General features: G+C 32.7%; 4 protein-coding genes and 1 pseudogene across 4 annotated transcripts; 2 read left to right on the top strand and 3 right to left on the bottom strand.

Annotated features, from left to right (window-relative positions):
* The window catches only part of LOC150038300 (secreted RxLR effector protein 161 pseudogene), a 98,840-nt pseudogene that overhangs the window by 46,495 nt on the left and 34,205 nt on the right, over nucleotides 1-18,140 (bottom strand).
* On the top strand, nucleotides 2,270-5,857 carry LOC120084825 (Ribosomal L18p/L5e family protein). Its single transcript, XM_090316530.1, has 3 exons — nucleotides 2,270-2,406; nucleotides 3,609-4,709; nucleotides 5,190-5,857. Exon 2 carries the CDS (start codon nucleotides 3,674-3,676, stop codon nucleotides 4,670-4,672), a length of 999 nt encoding a protein of 332 aa, XP_090172656.1. The 5' UTR covers nucleotides 2,270-2,406; nucleotides 3,609-3,673; the 3' UTR covers nucleotides 4,673-4,709; nucleotides 5,190-5,857.
* Nucleotides 5,196-5,857, top strand: PDF2 (prefoldin 2). Its single transcript, XM_090316540.1, has one exon. It carries the CDS (start codon nucleotides 5,196-5,198, stop codon nucleotides 5,640-5,642), a length of 447 nt encoding a protein of 148 aa, XP_090172666.1. The 3' UTR covers nucleotides 5,643-5,857.
* SECE1 (secE/sec61-gamma protein transport protein) lies at nucleotides 5,933-6,618 on the bottom strand. The gene has a single exon (XM_039040653.2). It carries the CDS (start codon nucleotides 6,616-6,618, stop codon nucleotides 6,079-6,081), a length of 540 nt encoding a protein of 179 aa, XP_038896581.1. The 3' UTR covers nucleotides 5,933-6,078.
* On the bottom strand, nucleotides 10,069-12,044 carry LOC120076061 (transcription repressor OFP16-like). Its single transcript, XM_039029844.2, has 2 exons — nucleotides 11,273-12,044; nucleotides 10,069-10,502 (listed from the first exon to the last, which is right to left on the bottom strand). Exon 1 carries the CDS (start codon nucleotides 11,972-11,974, stop codon nucleotides 11,348-11,350), a length of 627 nt encoding a protein of 208 aa, XP_038885772.1. The 5' UTR covers nucleotides 11,975-12,044; the 3' UTR covers nucleotides 10,069-10,502; nucleotides 11,273-11,347.

The following is an 18,140-nucleotide window of genomic DNA, read 5'->3' as shown; positions in this document are numbered from 1 at the left end:
ATCAAGATAAGGTATCCAACTTTAACCATGTACTACAAACCTTTTAGGTTATTACTTGAACACGATTCATTTGTATGTCTACCACATACTGTTCAAGTTACATTTAAACAATCTTGGATCTTAGTTTATCGAATTGAGTTAATGCTATCTAAATGTCAAATAAAATACTTCTTATTTTATTAAATAAACAATTTGTATTTATGTATTACAAACTACAAAATCCACGAAAATATTAAATTTAATATTTTATCCGTAACAATTATTAAACATGTTTGGAACCGTAGATTAAGTTGGGATCCAAAACAGAATAAATATTAAAAATAATTGAAAATGAATTACAATTTTATTTTTAATTGAATATCGTTTTCAGATTTACGTTTCACATCTCATAAAACATGACTTTCTCAAAAAAAATAAAAGAATATTTTACAAATGTCAATACATTGCATTTCAATTTTTTTTAGTGTACCGTTAAAAATCAATCTTCATCGTTGAACATTCATGAAATCAACAATTTAATCTCAAAATTTTATGGGCCGTTTGGTTTGAGAAAATAAAGAGTGGAAATGGACATGGATATATAAAATCCTTGTTTGGTTGGAAAATTTAGGTATTTACCCGAGAAAACATTTTTCTCAAGATTTTGAATTGAATTTATTGTTTACCAATTAATCTATAAAATTTTATAGAGTTGTCATAATTAATTTTATAAATTAAATACAAAGATAATTTATTTTCATAAAATTCAGATAGCATTTTCATGCAATCATTCTTGATTCTCATCAATCTTATTCCCAAGTTTATAATTCCCAGTTATTCTTAATTACTGGCATCTAGAAAATCTTAAACAAAACAACCATTTAATGGATAACAGTTTAGACTCATAAATCGACCGTTTAGTGGATAACAGTTCACATTCATAAATTTTAATATCTACCAACTAATTTAATATTGTATTTTTAAATTTGTTATAATGCAATATGAGTGCGAGTCAAAATGAGCATAACAAGAATAAGTATATACTATCAACATTGAGGTCATGGGTTCAATCTAACGATTTAATTTTATAGATTATAAACACATTTATCCTTTCTCAATTAATGAATTCATAGATATAAGAATTTTGAACAACATTTTTTATGATAAAGACTTTTTTAACAATATGCGGGGTAGAGGATCGAATCTCAAACCTTGAAATTGATAGCATATTAGTTGAGTTATACACATATTAGAGATTAAATTGTAACATGTTTAGGATTTGTTTGGACTGACATAGAAAAATATTTTTCAAAAATTCATATTCATTTAAATACTTTTGATAAAAATGCTTTAAAATAAAGAACACACATGTGCTTGGCAACTCCTTTTCAAAACTTTTTTTTTTAATGTCAAATTACTATAAATGAATTATCTGACAGTGATGATGGTTGGAGTTGGATGATGCTAGCCATCAGAGATTGTGTCCAAAGGTTGGTCGACGATCATTGGAGGTATGGCTAAAGGTGGCCAACGTCAGTCGTTGGAGGAGGTGACCAAAGATTGGTTGCAACGGTTGTTGAAAGTAGTGGCCGGTGATGGTCATCGGAGGTTGTGACCAAAATTTCTCAAATTAAGGAGAGATTAACCATTATACCTAAAATTAGAATTCGATTCTCAGGGCTAAGGCTCTCCTTATCCCCCTCCCTTTTCCTCAAAGATGAACAAAGCGAGCTGAGTTGCCCATGCTTTATCCATCTGACCTGCTTATAGCTTTAGAAAAGAGTATAACGTGGGTCTATGCCCCTTTTACCCCTTATCACGGGAACTACTTAAGCTTCTTTGGACAGACTCACTCCGGGTTGGAAAAAGGTTGAAAGATCAGTCTATTGCAAAAAGTCGGTTACAAAGGTTTATCCTAAACCAAATTATTTGATAAACACATTTTTTTAAAATTCTATTTTAAATGGTTATCCAATACTTGAATTTTTTTAAAATAATTTATTTTTTAAATTAATTACTTTCAATGTATTTTAAACCTAAGACATACCCTCAAATATAAAGTCTTGATTGGCATCGAATTAAAAGCATAAATACTGGATCTTTACCAATTGAAATGTAGGAACCAAAAGGATTAAACTTAAAAAAAAAAAACAAAACAAAAAAAACAAAACAATAGTACTTTTTCAATAATAATAATCATAATATAAAAGAAAACAAAAATCGAATAAACGTAGCTCAATTCCCAAACTACCCTTGAGAAGTGAAGGGAACTTCCCGTATGACCCAATTTCCTTAACTCACCGTTTCTCCCTTCTTTCAATTTGGCTGTTCGCAGTCTCACAGTTAGCGTAGTTGTTCGAAGTGGTCGCCTCCTCGAATCGCTCACCATTTGCTTCACTCTCAGCACTGATTAGCGGCGTCGATCAAGTATGCTTTGTTTTTTGTTCATCTTATTCTGCCTCACTTTCATCCGCTTCTTTTAAGCTTGCGATCGACTGCTTTTAGTTTCTTTGCGAATCATGTCCATGTTTTGCCTGCGGCTTCGATTGAAATTAGGTTTTGCAATCCGTTTCTATTTTGACTAAATGCTGGACTATATACCCTGCTCTAAGGGATTAGGTATTTGCTCTGTCGTATTTAATCGTTTGTTCCGTTGGACCTGTGGTTCGTTTTAAGTTGTTCGCTACGAAACATTCCGTTGCAGCAATTTGGAGCTAGTTGCTTTCATTTTTAAATTTGGCCTTTGTTATGCTGTGTTTCTGCAAATTGCCATCATCACCTCTTGGCTCAGTTCACGACTGTTTAAGGATCTCAATTCTCTGGTGCTTGTTTTTTGTATTATGAACCACAATGAACGATCGTTTGACTTTACCCCACTTATCGAGCTAGAACTCGATACCTTAATAGACGTTTTATAGCTTGAAATTGTATTGCGTTTCTAAACTGCTCCACTTACCTTTCCGTGCTTAATGTTAAATTTTTCCTGATTCCATGAAATTACATTATTGTTGGGATGATTTGTTGGTAACTTTTAGTAGTTGGGAGATGTGGTAGTGGTGATTTCAGACTATGGTTAGCTGTTTGGTGCTGCCGTTTTTGGAATTTTAACTCTGACGGGTATGGATACCTATATGTCAAGTTATCAAGGAAGTTGTCTTATTCAAAATTTAACTTCGTGATCTTCATCCTATCTATGCTCAAAGTGGACTTCCAGCATTCCTACGTTGTGAGCAGGGAGGAAGGAAGTCTGTGTGGACTGGAATGATAGATCCTTTGTTTGATTTGAGGGATATCTGTACCGGGAAGTGGGAACTAGATGTAGCTATTTCTTATGCTTGGTTCACTTTCGCCACTGGGTTTCGATTTCCAAGTCTCTACCACCATCAATGAAATGGGAGGAGAAAGTTGAAGACAAACTTTGATTAAACCAGTCCACCCAGGTTGCAGATTTAGATGCAACTACAGGAATTAAGATATCTATGAGTTTCCCTTCTACGTCTAGTTCAATTGTACAAAGTTAATTGTGCAAGTTTACAGTATCAATAATGCAGCCCATCTGTTTGATGCTTTGCTTCAATAAGTTAATTCATTCACTACGCGTTGTGTTGTTTTTGTTTTTTTTGTCCTAGGCATATGATATTCATGTAAATAGGTGGTTGGGAACGGTGGTTTTTCAAAGATTTAAAGTGGCTTCATGTTCTTGAGGAGAGGGTTTTCTTTTACTAGTCCTCAATTTGTTTTGAGGGCCTGCAGCTTTTGCTCAAAAGCATTGCCCAATGGAAGCCTTGGAAGCGAGAATGAAAGGGTAGCTCATTCAGATAGCATTGCAAATCGTTCATCCAGGCCTCAGGAATCTCCATTGTTCTCTGATGGTAAACCTCATTCAGTTGCTTATGATGTTGAACTTGTAGATGTTGATACTTGGGCAGTTTCATGTGGTTTAGCAAGAGCATGGGAAGGGAGAGAAGAGGGTTGGACGGGCTTTGAAAATAGATGCTTCTTAGAGGATGAGGCTCATGACCCAATTGATTATTGTGATTTAGATTTTGACAATATTGACAACATGAGAATACGTGGAAATCTCTTCTATAAACTTGATCGAGGATCCAAAGAATTTGAAGAATATAGCCTTGATTTTCATCGGAAGAAGAAGTCTATGAAGGAAAAGGAAGATATGCAAAAAAGCAAAAGTAAAATCAATGATAAGCTTGATAATCGTTTGGCAAATGGCCATGTAAAGCTTCCTGAACATGTGAAGAACAAATATGTAATAGTGGAAAGGGAGAGTGATGACGTTGAGAAGAAACTTAGGACACCCACGTTTAATCAACTTACTGGTCCTTACCATGAGCCATTTTGTCTTGATATATACATATCAAAGGCCTCAGTTCGAGCCTGTGTCATTCACCGAGTGACTAGTAAGGTTGTTGCTGTGGCACATTCAATTTCTACAGACATGAAATTTGACCTGACTTCAAGGAAGGATTCCTCTGCCTGTACTGCTGTGGGGGCTGTTTTGGCCCAGAGAGCATTGGCTGATGATATCCACAATCTGGTATACACTCCAAGAAAAGGTGAGAGGATAGAAGGGAAGCTTCAAATTGTGCTTCAGTCTGTCATTGATAATGGGATTAATGTTAAGGTAAAAATTAAGCAGCAAAAGAGACCCAGAAAGTGGGAAGTCCACCATTAGCATGGACGTATGAAGAACATGAGGCTGCACTTTTGATGTAAGACAACTTCCTTGATATGCTAACGGCTAAGTAATATTGTTGTGGATCCTCCTTCTCAGCCAATAACTTATTTATTTATTTGATAAGAGCCATGAACTTATTTAATCTTCTTGTAACATTAAAGATTTTGTTTTTCTTCTGTCAAGATGTTTCAGTATATAAAAAGTGCCCAGTTTCGAATCTGAAATATATATATATATATAACTCTTGTAGAGTTTTCAATTCTGTCTAAAATTAAGGGTGCGACTATATTCAGACACCCTTCGTCAAGGAAACTCTCATCTACCCTCCTCATCGTCTGTGATCTCATCCTCCATTAGAAAGACATTCCTTTGTCTCCATGAGTATACACTGACCAATTCACGCTAGAATTTTTGGGGTTGATAGTCGTATAGGATATTTCATGTGGATGGAAAGTAAAAAGTAATTCTTCTTCTAGTTTTATAAATTGTATACTAAGTTTCTACCACTTCACAGATCAAAATGGCAAGCTCAAGTGAGAGTGAACGCAAGGAACCGGTGAATGAGCAAATGGTTGCGAACATGTATGGTGCTTTAAGGTCTGAACTCAATCAGATATACTCAAAAATCACAGAACTCGAAATGGAAGTCAGTGAGCACTCTCTGGTTATTTCTGCAATTGAGCCACTTGACCCATCAAGAAGATGCTACAGAATGATCGGTGGAGTGCTGGTGGAAAGAACAATCAAAGAGGTCCTGCCTGCTGTTCGACGCAACAAAGAGGGACTCGAGGAGGTCATTTCTAGACTCAATGAGGCCTTGGAGAAGAAGAAGAAGGAGATTTCTGACTTGGAGACCAAATACAAGATCAGGATTAGAAAGCCTGATGGTGAGGCTAAGGAAGAAGACAGTGGGCGGAAAGAAGGTGCAGCCCAGGGAGTCTTAGTTGGCCCTGCAGGTGAAAGTTAAACTCTCAACCCCATGATGAACTTTTATCATATTCTTGTAGTGCTGAACTTTTAGTTTCATCTTGATGGTTCACTGTTATAAGCCAGTTTGTGTGAAGTTTTGTTTTGACAACTTTCAGTTCAATAGGAAGATTTCCAGGACTTGTATGGTATAGATGATTTTGACGGGAAAAAGTTGAATGGGAACCGACTTTTCATCGTTTTGATGTGGAAAAATTTCTCTTAGTTTTAGAATAATCTCTTCAAAATTTATTAGTTTGAATCTTTGATTATGCTGTAATGGATTCTATATTCGAGCGTTCAGATTCAACCTTTCTCCTTTCTTAACACAAATACAAAGCAGTCTCTTCCAATGGAAGCCATTGGCCTTTCTTAAAAGTTACAAAGTTTACATCTCAAGTGAAAAACCAAATAGTCATAATCGAAGTCTCATCCTCTCAGCTAAAGAAATCCTGAACTCCTTTTCCGGCGAAAACTCGGTCGGACAGCTCTGCCAATAAGGCATTCACAGTTAGCAAAACGACACTAGAGCCAGCAATAACGCCAATCACCACCCCCGTCGTGCCCAAAACCTTTTGAAACGCCGGCCACTCAATCTCCTTAATCTCCTCCGCCACTCCGCCGATCAGGTCCCCTTCTTTCTCCACCTTCCGCTGCTTCAAAGCCTCCTGAATTTCGGCTCCCAAATTTGCGCCGGATTCTGCCGATTGGTCGGCCGTTTTCGGCTCCTCCGTTGGTGGCCCTGCTTGAACCTCCACCCCGTTGGATTCTGTGTTCTCTTGGCTTTCCTGCACGGCATTGACGGCGGAGAAGTTAATCTTCCTTATGAACCTAATAGTGGGGAGTCTGATCGTGTGTTGTGAGTGAGGATGAGAATGATGAGCGGAGCTCCGTCGTAGTGATAGGAACAAGGAGGCGGATCTGTTGGTTAAAGTGGATGGTACCGTCGGGAATTTCAGGGAGATCGGAACGGCCATTTTTGCTGTCGGTGAGCGGTCGAGAATCAGATTGAATAAATCGGTTGACAGTCAAGAGTCAGAGTTTGGGATAGCTAGGGCTTTGTTTGTGGCCCACATTATCTTTCACGATCGTTAGGTTCTGTGTGGGTCGAATGTAGAAAAGCCCAAACTTTTTAACTTGGGCTTAGCCCACGAGAATTTGGGATGTTTCACGGCAGGTGGAAATATAGCCCACATAATGAATAAAAAAAAAGGAAGATATAGCAAAGATTAATTTTTAGAGTTTATTAGTGATAGACTATCTATCATGAATAAAGTTATATTACTGATAAATTTTGTTATATTTACAATTTTTAAAAAATGTTTCTATACATTAATTATTAGCCCTAAAACTGATTATCCTTGTTTCATTGGTTCTTATAGTTTTAAAACGTTTTAGTTTAGTATATATGTATGTGCTTTCTCAGTTTGAACTCTATCTTCAAAGTTTAAGAGCAGATTGCTTTTTTTTTTTTTTTTTTCACTTAGAGAAACTGGAAACTAAACGGAAATCAGACTGATTGAGTTCATCAGTAGTTATGGTTATTAAATAATTATGTTTGATAAATTATATTATCTTCAACTATTCTTTGACTGTACTATATATATATACACACACCATCTCCCTATTTGCCAAATTGGCAAAGCTGTGTCTACCTTGAGATGAATGAAGTTGAGAGAGTGAAGTATTGAGCCACCAAATTTAGCCCTGATTATGAAATAAATATAGATATACATATATCAACTCCAACAACATAGATTAAAATATGGATTACATCAGAAAATTCCATCACTTAGTCCAAATCAAACCTTAAATATTTGAGAGAGAAAGAAAATGGTATACTTAAAACAAGACCAAATTTGTAGACCCAAGGTATCTTGGGGATCATACTTAATACAAAAAATATGCATAAAAATACTAAAAGAATGTCTTTCTTTTTAGATGCCTCTTGGAATCTCTCTTTGGATCCACTTTCCCCTTGTCCCATTTTACTTCATATCAAACAAAACTCCTTTCAAATTCCTCTCTCTCTCTCTCTCTCTCTCTCTCTCTCTCTCTCTCTCTCTCTCTCTCTCTCTCTCATTATCTCTTGGGTTTATCAAAGCTACTCTTATATAGCTCTAAGTATATAATGTGTGGATGGGTTTGCCAAAATTTGGATGACCCATATTTCAATATCAAATAAATTGTGCACAAGGGTAAGACTAAAAAAAATACATCTATATTAGATCTCGAAATTATATATATCGAGTCTTTTATTCATGCATACTTTTAAATACTTTTTTAGATTCCTTAAAAAAAAAAAATTAAATATTTCTGCAGGCTACAACTTGACATGACAAAGATGACGAAGATTTTGATAAGTATTTTATTTAAGTAAAACTAATTTTGATTATGTTATAAACTTATAAGTAATGTCTTGTGCATCCTAAAATTCTATTCAACTTTATAGTATATGATATGTTTTTATTAAATAGTGATCTAGGAATTAATTGGCTATGATATAAATAAAGTAAAAGGTAATTAGTAACTTTCTAGCTTCTACAAATAATATTAATATTAATAAATAGCAAAACCTTTTTTCCGCTTAGAAAATGATTTATACTTTTGAACTTTGTGAAATGAAAAGCGTTAAAGTGAACTTTGGTCTAAAAAGGAGAGAGAATCTCCTTTGGAAGCATATAAAATCATAAATTAATAAAGGCATGCAGTGGTGACACATACCCATTCTTTATCAGCCCACTCTTGTCTAAATTGAGTTGCAATAAACTTCTAGCTAACTTGGTAACAAAAACTCTTTTTTTTTTCTTTAATACTTTTGTCTACTTTATTTAATTTTTATGATCAATATCCTATCTTGAAATGAGAATATAGGCACCATTTGATAACAGTTTATTTTTTTTGTTTTTATTTTTGTAAATTAAACCTATAGATACTACTTTACCTCTAAATTTCTTCATCGGTTATCTACTTTTTATCAATAGTTTTAAAAAATCAAGCCAATTTTAAAAAAAAACTTTTAAAAACTAGTTTTTATTTTTAGAATTTGACTAAGAATTCAACCCTTATATTTAAGAAAGATGGAAAACATTTTAAGAAATTGAGAGGAAATAAACTTAATTTTCAAAAATAAAAATAAAAACTGAAATGACTACCCAACGGAACCATAGTTATCGGTGTTTAAGCCTTAATTTTATGCATGCATAGAAGAAAGAAAGATTGTTTTGTTGCTTGTGAAAGGAAATTTCCAGTATTACATGAATATGAAAAATGTGTGCAAGCATAGAGAAAAATAGATTGTTTCAATGCTTTTGAAAGTAAATTTCTAGTATGTTACAGTAATATGAAAATTTTCTTCATAGTACCTCTATCTATTAATTACCACGTCAACATGCTTTTTAAAAATAGAGTCTACATCTCATGTTGCTATAAAATTTTCACTACTTTTAGTATCCAAAATGGTCCATTGAGTGAAATTTTCATTGCCTAGCTTTTTCTTTTTACTTTTTTTTATTCCTATCCCAATTGCCCATAACTATGGAATATTGGGACAATTTCTTTTTCATCCTATTCTAATATCAAAATAGCACATGTGAATTATTCTTATAGATTATTTAACCAATCCCTATTATATTGATTTTTTCTATGGAAATAAGTCGACTCACAAAGATAAAAAAGTTGGAGATTAAAATAAAAGAAAATTATGAACTTATTTTATCATAAACATTTCTTATAATTTTGTTAACACCAAACATCAAGTCAAATGTAGTTTCTTTTAAACTACAAGAAGATATCTTAATCTTTATCATTACTCATTGAAAAACAAGAACTTGAAATTTTTAAAGATGGAGAATAAGATAATATGAAAATAGTAGTATTATAATCCCTCTTCACATTTTTAACCTTTCTTTTTTGAAATATCATCTTACACATAAACAAGATATGCATGTATATGCATCACTACGAATAATATAATTTTCTATTTCGAGTTAAATCTCCCAACTCACTTGTCCAAAAAACAAAAAAACATTTGAACCCATTCTCTTTAAATAAACCAACCCACATTAAGTACAAAGACATGTGGGTCATACAACATCTAACTTATAAGATCAAACAAATCAATCCAGCAACTAAACCAAAATCATTTATTTTCTATTATTCATCTTGAAGTGAAGTCAAATCACTTCTTGTGCCAAGAAGAGTTTAACTCAACTGACACTTGCGTATATGCTCAAGATCAAGAGATCTGTGATTCAAATCTCCCCACTCCCAATTTGTACTCAAATCTCTTCTTGCTTTTTTGTCAAAGAAAAGAAAAAAAAAACAATGAACAAAACATATACACACGTATAGACATTTAAGATTCAAAATCCTTCCTCTCTCCCAAAAAAAAAAAAAAAAAAAAAAACATTGAACAAGAAACTTAATTGACCAAACCCCACCACCTTCTTAGCTTAAAAAAAGTAATAATAATAATAATAAAGAAAGCCTTTTCTGTTTCAGCTGTTAGCTCTTCTTCCACACTGCAACACCATTAAATTACAAACATTTATGTCATCACCAAACATGACCTTATAGGACCACTCCCAACCTTTCTTTCTAAGGACAATAAACCAACCCTTCTGCCCTCTTTTGTCAGCAATTATATGTACCCAAAAATAAAATAAAATAAAATAATTTTTTTCTTTTCCTTTCCCTCATTTTCTCTTCCACCAACCAAACAGTAAACACAATATTCTCTCTTTTTTTTGCATATCCCACGCTTTTCTTGATTGTGTATGAGTGTGATCATCGAAACCCACATTTTGTTTTGTCTTCTTACAACAAACATTCCAACTTTCACCAACTACTAAGCTTTTCCCTGTAAATAAAGACGAACAACAACAAAAACATCATCACTTTTCATAAAGTAGAAGATAAAAAGAAACAATAATAACCCACCCTATGATTATGAAATCATTTTTCCATAATTATATTTGGTTCTTATGATATATATATATATGCTTTTGAACAAAATGTGCTTGAGCATAGACCTAAAGTAAGTACATCTTTGAAGGGATTGAAGAAATATAATGGTTGAGAATCCCATGTTGGAAAAATCAAGGGACTTCATACTTCTTATAAGATAGGTGAGTTGCTATTCACATGTTACCAGTTGTTTTTGAAATGAAATCTCATATTATTTAATATGATATTAGAGTCTATAAAACTCAAACAAATATTCAGTCCAACTACAAATTTGAGATCTGATCGAGAATGGTAAACTTAGAATACTATCTTGATAAGACATGTTGATAATCTCATATTGGATAACTAAAAAATTAAATGAAACAACCCTCGAAAATAAAAATAAATAAATAAATAAATAAAATTATCTACACAAAATAACAAAATTTTAAATCTTCTTTAAATAGATGTTACTAGTGATAGAAACCTATAGAAGTTTATAGTATCCATTTTTTTTTTTTTTTTTTTTTTTTTTTACTATTTCTATAGATACTTTTAACAATTTTTTCTATAAGTAAAAATTTTACTAAATTTTATATGATGAATGAATTACTTTTTTTATTATGAATTAATTTTAAAATAAAATCTCATGTTTATCTGATAAGAAGTTAGAAAAATACTTGCCTATACACCGATCAAGAATTCAATTGGTGGAGGGCAGCAAATCTATATCTTTGAAACATTGATGTTATGTTGTTATTATTGCACCAACCAGCTGCGTGAGTTGATATTGTGCCGGTGAAGACTGTGATCGGAGAATGACTCCGGCGAAGATTCCAGCAAATAAACGACGAGGTCGGAGAAAGCTTTTAATATAAACTTGTGGGTATCAACGGGGTTGATTTGAAGATAACAAAGAAGAAGCTCCTGTAAATACTGCCAGTCTCGCCGAACGTCCACCGGCCGATCTCTCGCTTCAACCATCTCCTGCATTGAAGCTCTAAAATCGACAAATGGGTCCACTGAAACCTTCCGGACTTTAACGCCGCCGTGTACGGCGTCGGAAACGGCGGCGCTGTGGTGGGTGTCGGGAGAGGAGTCGAAAATGGAGTTGGAGCAGCCGGGGGAAGAGAAGAAGAAGCGGTGGGAAGCGACGGCAGCGGAGAAGTCAGGGACCACGGCGTCGGAATCGGAGGTGGAGTCGTCGGAGAAGAAACCGTCGTCAGCAGCGGTGGATGTAGAAGAGTAGTCGGAGTTTTCCAAGTGGGTAATGGAAAGGGGTTTTTTGTTGGAAGTTTGCGGCGGCGATGAGGGTTTCACGGCGGCCGGAAAGCAACGGAGCTTTGAGAACCAGAGGTGGAAATTTCTTTTCTTGGCGGTGGACATTTTTTTAGAGAGAGAGGGGGAATGGAAAGTATGAATTGTTGAGTAATTGTGAGAGAGGGATTATTATTATAAGGTGTAAAAGAAAGAGTGGGGCCTCAAAATAAGGTCATAAATAATAAGGAAATTAAAAGTGCAAAAAAAGTTAATTAAATGATCAAATGTATCAAAGTTTTGGAAGACAAGGTAACATGGAAAAGTAGAAATAAATGTTCACATATGTAACATCTATTTTGGATTATCTACTATTTCAAACTCTTTAAAAGTTGGATTAGGTTATTTATTAATCTATGTCGGACGAGTTTCAAATTTATATGTGAGAGTTGTACTCAAATCTTATTGTATTAAATATGTCATACAATTTTTTTAATAATTTTCAATTTTTTTAAAATATATGGAAGGAATGAATCAAACCTCTAACTACAAAGTTGATTATATAAACACATTATACTTATTTTGATAATTTCTATTTTTTTTCTTATTTAATTGATTGTCTTTATTGATTTTAAAATAAGAAGAAAATATATGAAGTAATAAATATCTAACACATTTATATTTTATTTTGAAATAGAAACTACATATTTTAAATCGAATGATAATTAGGTGCAACATACCTCTTTTTTAGACACAAAGAAAAACTAAAAAGAATTCATTTATTTTTTTAAAAAAAAATTGTCACATGGTAGAATAATATTATTGGAAAATTACTTAGATGCTAAGAAGCAACCAAATTTTTCTCTTTTAAATTTAAAGCTAAAAAGCAACTAATTAATTGATGACTCTCGTTGACAAAATCTGAAAACTTCCAAATTATGGTCAAACAGTTTTTTTTTTCCTTCTTTTGAGTTTGTAATTTAGAGTTTTGTCATTATTTTTAAATCGTTTTATGGGTATTTGTTTATAGTGTAATTTTATTTTTCCTTAGTGAGGTAAACATGGATAGAAACAGCAGTCCCAAAAACATATGAAGACAAATATTTGCTGAATTCAATCGACCGTTACTAATGTTAATATGGTAACAGACATCCCCAAACACACCTAAATAATGGTATTAATACGTAAATAGTAGTATTAACACAATTCAAAAGTTGAAGGTTCGATCTCTCATCTATAACTTTTATTCGAAAAAATAAAAGACAAAATCGAACACATATGATGTTATAAATAATTTACGTTCAAACCACATAAGAATTATTTATGTTCAAAGAATTTGTATTATCAATTTAAGGATTCTCCCATCAAAAAGTTAGAAACGATTGTAGAATTCCATTAAAAAATAAGTATATTGTTTTTTTTAGTATGACGATGGAATGAAAGTTCGAGCAATAAACAAATCAATTAAGTCATATAACCCAAATGAGATAAAAAAAAAAATTTACGTCAATATGAATATATTGATGAATTTTTCCGATTGAGATATATGAATCCATAGATCGTTAATCTGATCTTGATCTTTGTAGAGTGAAAAAAAATAAAAGAACGTATTTTTATTGATATTAGATTAAACATACATTTAATATATTATACAAAGGAAAATTATTTCAAATGGTAAAACAGTTGAAAATATTTATAAGATTTAACAAATTTTTCGAATTATTAGTGTCGATATCTATCAATATCATTGATAGTTCTAAAATTTTCTCATATTTTGTAAATACTTTGATTTATTTTTCTATATTTAAAAACAACACTTATACAAAATATCTATAAAAGATATTAAAGATATCATTAATTTAATATTGATGTTAATATTGTCGATATATTGATGTTGAAATTATTAATTTTGAATCTTTCGATTTATAGATATATATTATATATCTATATGTCGACAGGTATTTAATAGAAATATTTTTATTTCAAAAGATATCCCCAAAATCTAGAAAATAGAGTCAAACGAATAAAATACATTGGACCTTTAATATTAATATTGTTATTTTCAAAACTTATTAGAGAAATATTGTTGTTTTGAAACTTATTAGAGAAATATTGTTGTTTTAGGAGTTCAAGGCTAAAAGTCGAGGATTGAGGATTCGATTAATGTAGAGGTCGAACATTGAGAACTCGACAAACAAAGAAAACTTAGAAACAAAGGTTGTCGAGAGTTGAAGTTTCGACATACATAAGTCGAAACTTCAACCCTCGACAAGAAAAAGGAAATCTCGCTAGTTTTACATTAGTCGAAACTTCAACCCTCGACAAAGAAGATAAGTGGGTGAAGTAGATTGTAAGAGAGAGCAAGATTGTAAGAGAGAGCAAGATTGTGAGATTGAAAGCGAGATTGTAAGAGAGAGCGAGATTGCAAGCGAGATTGTAGGAGAGAGAAGATTGAGAGAGCGAGATTGTAGGATGGGACAATCTCCAACGTCTATGGAATGTATGCGTCTCGCTCTCTCCTACAATCTCGCTCTCTCTCACAATCTCGCTCTCAATCTCGCCTTCTCTTACAATTCAAAATTCTGTTATTGTTGTTATTTTTTCATTAATAATTACTAGCTTTTTTTCCATAGAAATATATATATATATATATATATATATATATTTCTACGGAAAGTAAATAAATTTATTGTATATTCAATTTTTTTTTATTATAAAGTTGTACATTATTCTTCTAATTAAGTTGTACATTATTTTTCTAATTGAGAAACAAATATTTTTTTGATTGAGAAATAAATATTTTTTTTTTCAAATCATGACTTTAAACCCAAGACCTGTTGATCCCGATGTTTTGTCCGACCAGTCCATTCATCGATCATCTGTTGTATGGCGAGATCGTACTATTGGAGAAATATCTTGCAGGCATTGAGAAGCAGTTCTCCAGCGCACTATCCCGCTCCACCCACGAATACTACCGCTACTGCGCACATCTGAATTCTATGGAGTTGCCATATTAGGATTTATTAAGTTGGATTAGCATCTGATCACAGTCTTGGTCGAGAGATGGAGGCCCGAGACGCATACATTCCATATGTCTGTTGGAGAGTGCACTAAGCCCGAGACGCATACATTCCATATGTCTGTTGGAGAGTGCACTATCACTCTACAAGACATAGAAGTGTTGTTGGGGTTACCGGTTGACGGTGAGCCGGTCACCGGAGTGATGTATGATGACTGGTTAGAAGTTTGTCAACTGTACCTCGGTGCGACCCCACCTGTCGACAAGATTAAAGAATCGAGGTTAAGTTTAATATGGTTATGAACACAATTTCATGAGCTCACAGATGGTGGAAGTCTATTTTCAGATAAATCAAGTCATTTTGTTCACTTGATATTTCTGCCACTGTTAGCTAACCTCCATGATACGGGGCAGTATTTGTGGGGTGGAGCATGCTTGGCATGGTTGTATAGACAACTATGCAAAGTAACAAGACCTAAGGTTCGAGAGATAGTTGGGCCTCTCATACTTTTGCAACTATGGGCTTGGGAGCGATTTCTAATAATGGCTTCACAACTACAACATGTTAATGGCGCTCAGTTGGTTGGACGAGCCTACGATTCTCGGTATGTTGTTTTAATTCAATTTAATTTTTATATCACTGATCTAGTTAATTTAAATTATAAATTATCAATTTAAAAATTTAGGTGGAGAGAAAAATTTTTGTGACTAGGACAGCTACACATGTAGTCAGCCAGTATAGATACATGTTTGATCTGCTTCAACCTGGTACATTACACTAAACCTAATTGATTATTTTATACACATTTTTATTGTATTTCTCTTTAATATTCTCTAATATAATATTTTGTGTTTCAGGTTATTTGGGAGCCGTACAAAATTATTATGCATACTTTGCCTATTTTTGTACGAATGGTCAAAACATATGGTAGACGATGAGTCCTCTCATATGTTTTCACATTGGTGAGTGGCATCTTCCTGACAGGGTGATGAGACAATTCGGTTTTCAGCAGAATGTCTCATCGTCTTGTAATACTGAACCCGTATTGCATGATATTGACCTAAGGACTGGAGATTGGTCCGAAAAAGTTGCACATTTGGTAGTGCGATGGCACTATCGTGCAAGGTTTATTGCAGTGGGGGTTTCTCTTGAACAGTTTGACACAGATGTCACTCCAGAATATATTCATTGATATAATAATATCACAAGGCACTACGTCACTCGTCCGAGAGTAGCTATGGATCATCTGGTAAATGAATATTATCTAATTATTTTTAATTTAAATTTATTCTAAATATTGTCTATTGTTTTATAATTCACAGAGATCGAACCACCGTAGACTCCGTGAGGTTGCGAATGATCCGAACCAGGTTCTTGCTATATGTAGTAACAACCAAAGCTATATGGAGGAAATTCATTATATTACGATATACCTATTGTTCCTCCACTAGCTCCTAGACGTAGAGGACCTGTTCGGGAAGGGGATGAGTTTGATTAGGTTGCACATAATGTGGAAGAGTTTCCCCCTATGATGCAGACGCAGAGTCAGACTGATTAGTCCGATGATGATGATGCTAGCATTTGGTTCATGACATTATGACTCAGAGGCTGGTCCTTCGTCTTCATACGTGCATGGACATGGTCGGGGTCGTGGAGAGCATAATAAATATTTATATTATGAAGCGTCTACAGAGGTACCAGAGTAACATCAAGAAGAACCCGAACAACCTTAAGTTCGAAGTCGATGACGACAACCAGCTCGAATCGATGACGTCCGCCATATGGGACACATTGATTTTTGTAATTATTTTTGTATAAATGAGATATTTAATTTACATTTTTTTTTATTTTTATGAGATATTATTTTTTTTAATTTATTATTTTTATATATTATGAATAATAATTATTTTGATATAGAAGCTTTTAAATGTCACTTACATAAATATTACATCATATAGTCTAAATCTAGAAAGTTAGGTTAAAAAAAACTTCAATATTCAAATTTACATATTTTAGATAATAATTTGGGGACATAATAAATCAAATCAACACTCAAAATCTTTCCCATGCAAGTCTATAAATAAGACTGTATTATTGATATAAAGAACAGAAATTTTAATTACAGTAGTGAGGTTAATAGTTTAAAAGATTTTACAATAATGATCTTGGATTCCTTTTGTACATTTGGTACCAAGATTTTGATGGAGTTTTTTTTTCTTTTTTTTTTAAAAAAAATTATAAATAATAAAAAAATATTTTTAGAAATTTTTTATAAAATGAAAAGTTAAAAAAAAAAAAGAAGGAAGAAAGAAGTGGAATGTGTAATAATTAAAAAAATAAAAAAAGAAAAATTTGTACGGATATCTTGTACTCGCTCTCGCTCTCTCTCTTACTCTTCCTTATTTCGTTCTCTCCCAATACAAAATTATTTTTAACACATCGAATAATTATGAGTGTTATGATGAAGGTCTCCGAAATGGGGAAGGACTTTCATTCTCTCCACATCAAATAATTATGAAAAAGTCTCAATGATAATTAAACAGACTCAATAATAATGTTAGGACAAGGTCGAGGGTTTAAAGTTCGACGTACAAATGTAAAGAGAAAATGAAAGATCGAAGGTTCAAAATTCAACCCATCTAGGTCAAATTTTCAACCCTCGACTTGTAAAAAAAAAATATATATTTTTACAAATAGTTTGAAAACAACAATATTTTTTCTAAATAGTTTCTAAAAGGATAATATCCTTCTAATTTTTCCAAATACATTTATAAGAAAAAAAAAAGGATCGATAACCATTTTTTTTTTTTTTAAGAAAAAGAGATAAATTTCAGTTTTTGGCTTTTAGGATTAGTGGAATCAACAGAAATTTTGTGAAAATCTTGACATATTTATTCTTAAAAATTATTTTTATCGTGTGATTCGATAGTGACAAAATTAGATTTAAGAAAATAATAAAACCTTGCAAAGAAAGAAAATAATAGAACTTTTATAAATACATTCGTGTTTTTTTGGGGTAAAAGTTGATACACGTAAAACATAAGGTGTTTAACAAATATTTAGTAAATAACCAGCACTTTCTTCTTCTTCTTCTTGATGGAAGAAAATGATAATTACCACCATTCTTTGTTGTATTTGAAAATATTACAAGTTGCAAGCCTTAAGATAATTACCTAATATTCTTTTTCATATTCAAAATTGTATTAAAAAGATGTCCCTTCCAGATAAATTTATTTATTTAGAAAAATATATATGCATTTCGTTATCTTGAATAA

This window comes from Benincasa hispida, chromosome 1, assembly GCF_027475165.1.
Source record: "Benincasa hispida cultivar pf3 chromosome 1, pf3_genome.v1.1, whole genome shotgun sequence".
Lineage (NCBI taxonomy): Eukaryota > Viridiplantae > Streptophyta > Magnoliopsida > Cucurbitales > Cucurbitaceae > Benincasa > Benincasa hispida.
This window is presented reverse-complemented; position numbering and strand designations above follow the sequence as displayed.

Bases quoted from the DNA above. Each gene is read 5' to 3' on its own strand.
- PDF2 (XM_090316540.1), top strand. From the start codon at position 5,196: ATGGCAAGCTCAAGTGAGAGTGAACGCAAGGAACCGGTGAATGAGCAA.
- SECE1 (XM_039040653.2), bottom strand. From the start codon at position 6,618: ATGGCCGTTCCGATCTCCCTGAAATTCCCGACGGTACCATCCACTTTA.
- LOC120076061 (XM_039029844.2), bottom strand. From the start codon at position 11,974: ATGTCCACCGCCAAGAAAAGAAATTTCCACCTCTGGTTCTCAAAGCTC.
- LOC120084825 (XM_090316530.1), top strand. From the start codon at position 3,674: ATGTTCTTGAGGAGAGGGTTTTCTTTTACTAGTCCTCAATTTGTTTTG.